The 7,325-nt window shown below is 54.8% G+C and overlaps 3 protein-coding genes across 3 annotated transcripts; all 3 read right to left on the bottom strand.

Moving 5' to 3' along the window:
* Positions 1-1,127: 1,127 nt before the first annotated feature.
* FIBRA_01057 (uncharacterized protein) lies at positions 1,128-2,999 on the bottom strand (the record flags this gene model as incomplete). Its single annotated transcript, XM_012322941.1, has 5 exons — positions 1,128-1,193; positions 1,245-2,025; positions 2,078-2,269; positions 2,331-2,858; positions 2,920-2,999. 5 exons carry the CDS (start codon positions 2,997-2,999, stop codon positions 1,128-1,130), a joined length of 1,647 nt encoding a protein of 548 aa, XP_012178331.1.
* A 1,385-nt stretch (positions 3,000-4,384) lies between these two features.
* On the bottom strand, positions 4,385-5,489 carry FIBRA_01056 (uncharacterized protein; the record flags this gene model as incomplete). The annotated part of the gene is made up of 7 exons (XM_012322940.1): positions 4,385-4,644; positions 4,707-4,861; positions 4,910-4,972; positions 5,029-5,194; positions 5,249-5,302; positions 5,358-5,384; positions 5,438-5,489. 7 exons carry the CDS (start codon positions 5,487-5,489, stop codon positions 4,385-4,387), a joined length of 777 nt encoding a protein of 258 aa, XP_012178330.1.
* Positions 5,490-5,774: 285 nt separating this feature from the next.
* FIBRA_01055 (uncharacterized protein) lies at positions 5,775-7,302 on the bottom strand (the record flags this gene model as incomplete). Its single annotated transcript, XM_012322939.1, has 4 exons — positions 5,775-6,603; positions 6,654-6,850; positions 6,902-7,030; positions 7,084-7,302. 4 exons carry the CDS (start codon positions 7,300-7,302, stop codon positions 5,775-5,777), a joined length of 1,374 nt encoding a protein of 457 aa, XP_012178329.1.
* Positions 7,303-7,325: the final 23 nt, after the last annotated feature.

Raw genomic sequence — 7,325 nt, 5'->3', positions numbered from 1 at the left:
CGGCGAGGTCGAGCCCGGCCCAGGGCGGCAGCCCGCGCGCGTCGAGCTCGCGCCGGCGGGCCTCTGCGTGCGTTGTCTCCTTGCGCGTCGCCTTCCTGCGCCCGCCAGGGGCCAGGCTGGCGTCGGCGGGCGTGCCCTGGTCGATTTCCCGGACCATCTTGCCGCGGTAGGCGGGCTGCTCGTCGGGGAAGCTCCAGTGCAGCGGCCCGCACGCGATGTGCTGGCCCAGGTCGATGGAAAAGTCAAAGTCTGGGGGCGGGCGTGAGCTGCGGAGCGTGCGCGGGGTGCTGCGGGCGGGCTCACCTACGACGTTCTCCGTGTAGTGCTCGTCCCTGATGCGGTGGTCGCCGCGGCTGTCGCGGTAGGTCGCCTGGCGTGTGCGGTGCTCGACGTGCGAGCCGCGCAGGTGGACGCAGACAGCGGGGGGTGTCTGCGCATGCGAGAGCAGAAAGCGGTACAGCGCCTCTCCTGTGGGCGGCGGCTGAGTGTCAGGCAGCAGTCTGCGACGGCGGCGACGCACCGTCCTCGTTGAGGTGTCTGTCGTGCGAGACGATGTCTCCGCTGGCATCGACGAAGAACTCGGCGTCGTATGGGGTGAACGCGGGTGGTGGCTCCTCTCCGCCCTGCGCAACAATCACGTCTGAACCCGCAAAGTGCTCGCTGTAGCTCGGAACAACCGCGTCACCCCAGTCCTCTTCGAAGCTCGGCGGTGGGTCGACCGACGGGCCAGCCCTGGCGGGCTCGGCGATGGCTGGGTCCTCCTTGACGAACATCGAGGCAGGCGCGTGCAGACGACGTGGAGGTCAGAGTCCAAGGCCTGTGGCATATCAAACTGCGGTCCCGGAATCCAGACTGCGCACACCCAAACTGGACAATATAACAACAGCACAGGCAACGTATGGTAACACTTAGATAACCGTACAGAAGCACAATGTCCAAAGCCAGCCATACCAAAGTACTACATATCAGTCTAATGTCCAGGTTCCAATCAGTACAGTACGTGTGCGAGGAATGTTCGGCGACGTGTACTGTCATGAACGAATGTGTTAAATGCGATGAGAGAATAATTTGCCAGCAGAAAAGTCCGTAACCACAGTAAAGCCCAGTCTATGAATTTTACAACACCATCATCCTCGGCGAGACGGCTCCCTCGAAATGTCGCTCACGCTAACGCCGTCAGGTAGGTTCCGTACCTACTCCATTGTCAGCTTTCAGAAACGACAAGCACGTCCCACGACACATACCTCCAACGGGGCCCTTGCCGTGTCTTCAAATGGTCCTTCTTCTGGCAGAGAGTATATCGACGACGCAGCTGAATCCCTTGCACTCAACAACTCGCCCGTATCCGTCTGCCCATTCTTTGCCAGCCTCTGTGGATTCCTCGGGGGCGGGCTGAACACGTCCCCAGTACTTGCATTCAACCCTGCCGTCGGCGGCTCTCCCGTGCCTTGTAGACCGGCTGCAAGCAGCAAATCGTTGCTGCTCGAGCTTTCCTGCGCCCTGTGTCCAAAGCCCGCCGAGCTCATGCTCGCACTCCGCACAGAACTATAGCTGCGGTCATGGGCCGAACCCCGAAGCGGCGGGCTGCTCGTGCGTGCGGGCGCGTATCCGTCTCGTCTGGAAACCCCGAGCGAGGCAGGGGGTGGCGGATGGATGGTGCCGAAGGCAGCGTACGGATCGAATTCGCGGTCATGCATTAGTTCTGGTCCCGCAGCGGGATCGTCTACGTAGCTTGAGGGAGGATGGCCTCCGCTAGGCAACGAGCTGGCCGTGTCCCGGAATGGGTTGCCGGAGAGAGAGCTACCCCGTCGCTGCCTCATCACGGGTCCGTCATCGTCATCACCGTCCAGAGGAGTACGATTCAGTCCTGCGGCCTCAAGAGCAGAGGACACCGCCGCGTCCTGCTCAAGTCTCCGAGTGCGACGTCGCCGGCGTATGAAGAAGAACAGGAATAGCAAGATCGATGCTGCGGCTAATCCCACGATCAAAAAGACTCCAGCCACTGCACCCTTGTTGCGGAAAAATCTGAAGAGGCCAAGTTGGAGGGCATGTTCAGCATATACGAAGCCGAACTTACTGAGAAGTAGTGGCATCGGCTTCACTGCCCCCACTAAGAGGCACCGTCGGGTTTGCCACAACAATCGTCACATAACTGGGCCCATCGCTGCCACTGACCAATGTTGTCTCCGTGATGAGTGGAGGAGCTGACGTCACTGTATGACCCTGGCTGTTAGTCGTCGTCACGAACACCGTCGAAGGGAACGTCGTCCTGCATATCGACCAAATTTATATCAAGACAATAAGATCGATCATATACCAGATTCACGTACGTAGCTGATGTTGAAGCCACACTGGTCCCGCTCGAAGGGGATGAACTCGCTGTTCGAACATCTGGGCTCCCAGTGGTAGATGAACTAGAAGACGTCTGCTGCTCACTTGGACCTGTGGACGAAGACGTGTCAGTAAGCGAAAATGTCGCTAATTGGTGCTGTGAAAGTTGGGTGGTGGTTGTGGACTGTGTAGTCGGGGGAGGTGTGGGAGATGTGGTCGGCTGAGTTGGAGACGTTGTTGGGGAAGTGGGAGACGTCGTTGGCGGTGTTGGCGAAGTCGTCGGTGACGTCGTAGCTGTATCCGTCGGTGAAGTAGTCGTAGTTGGTTGTGTCGGAGTGGTCGTCGGGGAGGTCGTTGGAGTGGTCGTGGGAGTGGTTGTTGGAGGGGGTGTCGGCGAGGTTGTTGGAGAGGTTGTCGGCGAGGTCGTAGGCGAAGGAGACGCAGTTGGGGACGTAGTCTCGCCCGAAGACATGGTCGCCTGCTCAGTAGTTGGCGTCGGAGAATCTTGTGCAGAAGTGCTCGGTGAGCTGAGCAGTCGAGTACGGTGTCAGTAGTTATCAAAGATACAAAAAGATAGGTAAGACGTACGGTGGGCTAGGCGCAGGAGTCGATGGAGCTGGTGAGGTCGTGTGAACCGGGCTTTCGGAATCGGACGCAGACGAGGACATAGAAGGGGAACTGATGGTGGGACTTGCTGAGGCGGTGTGAGAAGTATCCGACGTAGTCGGGACTGTGCCTGCACCAGACCGTATGATCGTAGACGCGGAATTCGCGGTACGTGACCCAGGCAATGATACACCTGAAAGGATAGTAGAAAATCGGTGTTCAGCAGCTACGCTCTAGCTCGATACGGCAGCCAGAGAAGAGGAAATTGACTATGGCACAGCCACACAGAACTGCCCCCTACGCCGCATATACACACTTTATGAGAGCTAACTCGGAGAAAAATAGGAAAACATACGAAGAGCGGGGGCAGCTTGCAGTGAACGATGGTGGGCGAGCGAAGTCAAGCACACCATACGCCAAAATTTGGCAGGAGGGGCCTCTGGCCTGAGGCCACGAGGCAAAATGCGGCGAGAGATGCCGCTGAAGCGGTTTGGAATGATGAGCTGCACTGACCTGAGGAAGGACTAGATAACTGCCGTCTGTCGTGGTCTTGCACGTAGGCCATAGACTAGAGGGAGGATATGGGAGGGAGAGAAGAGGGGAGCATGGCGGAGAGCATGGCGAGGAGATAATTTGGCCCAAGGGGGTGCCGACTTATCGCGCAGGCCTACCCATCCCATGTGGGAACCGTTGGGGCCGTTGTATCCTCAGACTCCTCGGCTACTCCCGTCCAACGACCTCGACTCCTCCCTTTTATATCTCGACCTCATTTCCGTTGCAGTATTAAATGCCGGTATGCTCGCACTTGTCTTTTGATGTGGCGGACAACCATGTCAGGAGCCAGGCCCCTGAGCGCCAGTTCATACTGAGCTTCCAAGAGCAGGATCAGCTAGGATCAGCTGGAGCAGTCCGACAGTTACGGCCCACCCACACACACGAGCCGCACTTAGCTCGATCGCAAGCTGGTCCTCAGAGTGGCGGCAACTTACAGAACATGGACTTTGCATGGGGTACGCTTCGTATTCGTATTCGCGGGCATCAGCAATACATAACCGCCGAGACCGCTGAGTGCAATGCCGGGGTATCCGACAGGTGTTCGTCAAGCTCCTAGGTATGATACATCTAAACAAATACATATGGCGGATGGGGCAGATGACTATAGAGCAAATCCATAACATAGCAGTCAGCTCTAAAAAAAATACGTGTAACGGCGTCGGACAGAACATGGTGATCCTCAACGAGTTCAGAGAAGAAAATGGAACCAACTTGAAGCAAACCTCAGGAGAGCAATGGGCATTCCGAGTCATTAAATGATATAAAGCGCCACCAGTCAACCTGTAGGTTATATGTAGCGGCCAACGAATACAGAAAATGATTCAACTCACAGATATCTCCACTCAAAAACTCGGGCGTCGTAGATCCTTGTAAATGGGTTCGGACATTGACTTCAACAACATTTACCACCAGTCCCAGGTAGCCGAAGTTTGATAGTACTCTTCCGCCGGTTGCCACTGAGGCTTCCGAAGCTAAGCCGGCTAGAGCTATTTACCCTGCGCAGAGCTCGGGCACCATAGCTGACACCACTTCCAGCCTTCTCCGGGTCGAGGGAGCCAGATTCTATGGCAAGCAGTATCGACCTTGTGCAGAGCAGGAAGGGGGCCTCCACATTGTCTCCCGTCAGAGATGAGGCCTCAAGGAAGTGTACGTCTAATTGCCAACAATATTAGTCAGTTGTTGCGAGAACGACTCTAGCTCCAAATGGAACTGACTGTTCTCGGCTGCCCATCTACTCGCTTCCGCCCACTCTACTTCTCGGTCCTCTTCCCGATCTGACTTATTCCCAACAAGGACGGTTACAAGATGTGGACTAGCCAGAGCCCGCGCATCTGCTAGCCATTGTGACAGGTTTGCGAATGAGGCACGGCTGTGGAGTATATTTGGCGTGGGTGCGTCGACGCAAGTTCATACGTACCTCGTGATATCATACACAAGTATTGCGCCCGCCGCTCCTCTATAATAGCTCCGTGTTACAGATCTAGACACGACGTAAATGAGTGAACAAAAATGGTAGAGCATTCATCGCCTACGGACCTAAATCTCTCTTGCCCCGCCGTATCCCATAACTTCGACTTGTTAGGCACACGACATATAAAAGACGACGAAATCTCATATACCTGTAGTTTGATCCGTTTTTCCCCAAGATTTACAGTACGACTAGAAAACTCAACCCCGATTGTATGTTGTGAATGTTCCTTGACTGTGGAAGAGATCAGCAACCCAACAGATCTCCCATGAACGGTCATATACGTACAAGAATTGTGTGTGAATTGATGTAATAGACACGACTTCCCCGTTCCGGCTTCTCCTGAATGGCAGATGTTGAAGTAATCCTACTCGTGCGAGACATATGTTGCACATACCAATGATAATGTACTTCATCAAGAAGTCTGCAATGCGATTCCGTAAATCTGTATGAGGACCAGCTGAAGCAAAAGCATACCGTACGCTTCCAAAAGCTCCGTAGCATCAGCATCGTACTCATCGACAGCCATGTCAGACAAAGATGAAGTAGGGGAAATAAGTCAAGAGGAAGAGCCTAACGCGACCGCCGACCGGTCAGGCCTTCAGAGTGGCTGAGCGAGTTAAGCGCCGCCTTAACGGTCGCTGTGCACGTGCCCGTCGCGCTGTAGCCGCGAGTTGCCAGCTTGTGCTCTTCCGCTCTTGACTTTGCCAGCCTCTGTGTCTTCTATCCGGCGTTTGATCTCAGACTAGATGCAGTCCAAAATTCTGGCTAATAACGGAGCTAGGACAGAAACAAGAAATCTGGTACTAGTGGATCACCACCCCTTCCATGGCACCCAGACATCCTCTACCACCTCTCCTCTGCTCGGCATATCTGAATCTACCACGTAGTACCATGGATACGCCGCTAGGATCAAGCAAGCATGTTGGCCCACAATTTGAATCATCTCTCCCACTTGTAGCCTTTCCTGACTTCCTCCTCCACTTAGTGCCCCCACTTTCTGTGTCAATACTCCATGCTCCTGAGAAATCCGACCCAGCCGCCACGGCCGTCCAACGACGTCTCCAAACCCACCAAGTGGGCCTGTATCTTTGCTCAATGCAATAGCCCCAGCATCACACAGTGCCTCATCTTTGCCGTCCTCACCACGGCCAGGATAGTACGAGATTACCGTTGCCAGGACTCGTTGCGCGATACGCTTGGGATCGACCAGGCCGGTGTGTAATTGCTGGAGATCCAGAAGTGGGTAATTACCTGCGCCAATGTTTGTCCTCAAGTGCTCGTTGTGATAGAGCCTCGGCCTACCTGCATGAATCTCCAGTCTACCATTCAGGTGTGTCTCCAGTTGTGCTCTTGACTTTGCCGTGGCCGCGTGTGCCGTCGGTGTCGCGCCTATGGCGAGAACAAACGGTTCTTGTCGACCCGTCCTATTCTGCTCTGCCAAGATGGACAAGGCCAAACCTGCTGCGTCGTTGACCGCTTGAATCTCTAGTGACAAGAAACTAGCTGCTTCTGACATCGACGTGGATCCGTACGAATTGCCTGCGTGGCTATAGAAGCCATAGACTGATATAACAGGCGAGGAGAAGACGGTTGTTAGGAGTGATTTGAATAACAAAGAGGTTGGGTCCAGTCCCGCTCGTCTGTATCGAATGTTATCTGCTAAATCGATTGCCGAAAGCAGAATGCGCACTTCTGTCCACAGTCCACCTTAATGAAGACAGACCACCTTCTGGGATTTGCCCTTGATCTCTCGAAGGCCTCGAGGAATTTGACTTGGTCTGGATGGTCTATAAGAATACGCAACTTGGCATCGAAGGCGGCAATCTCTTCCCACAAAGAGGACAGATCTTGTACTTTGTTAAGAGCAACAGGCAAACCGTAGAGGATCTACTCATGCGGTCAAGTCTCGTGCGCGACCTGAGTAGCGCTTAGACTTACATCGTTAACAGTGCCGTCAGCGACAAGCCCATCTCTGATGACCTCGCAGGCTTCCATGACTGTGGAGACGACAATCGCGTGTGTCTGGTCGCCGGAAGATATAAGCTGGAGCCTGGTTCCCTCTGATGTCTGAGGATTGGTCGAGATCAGCGATACCTAGACTTGGACTGCGTTGTGCCCACCTTGTGCGACTTGACATGTGCTCTGAAGCTGGCGCCCCATTGTCTTGCATTCTCATGCATCTGGGCGCAGTTCTTCGCAAAGAGGGCGCGATCTATGACGATGGCGGGTGTTCTGATCGCATTGAGAGGCTTGCCCTTGTATTCGTCAAGTAGCTCCTGCTTCTCGGGTTTTGCGCTGATGTGAAAAGGAGTCTTTGTCTGTATGGTAAACGCTGACATGTTGACGGCAGGGAACAGGCTGC

Source organism: Fibroporia radiculosa, assembly GCF_000313525.1.
Source record: "Fibroporia radiculosa TFFH 294 genomic supercontigs, scaffold441, whole genome shotgun sequence".
Classification (NCBI taxonomy): Eukaryota; Fungi; Basidiomycota; class Agaricomycetes; order Polyporales; family Fibroporiaceae; genus Fibroporia; species Fibroporia radiculosa.
This window is presented reverse-complemented; position numbering and strand designations above follow the sequence as displayed.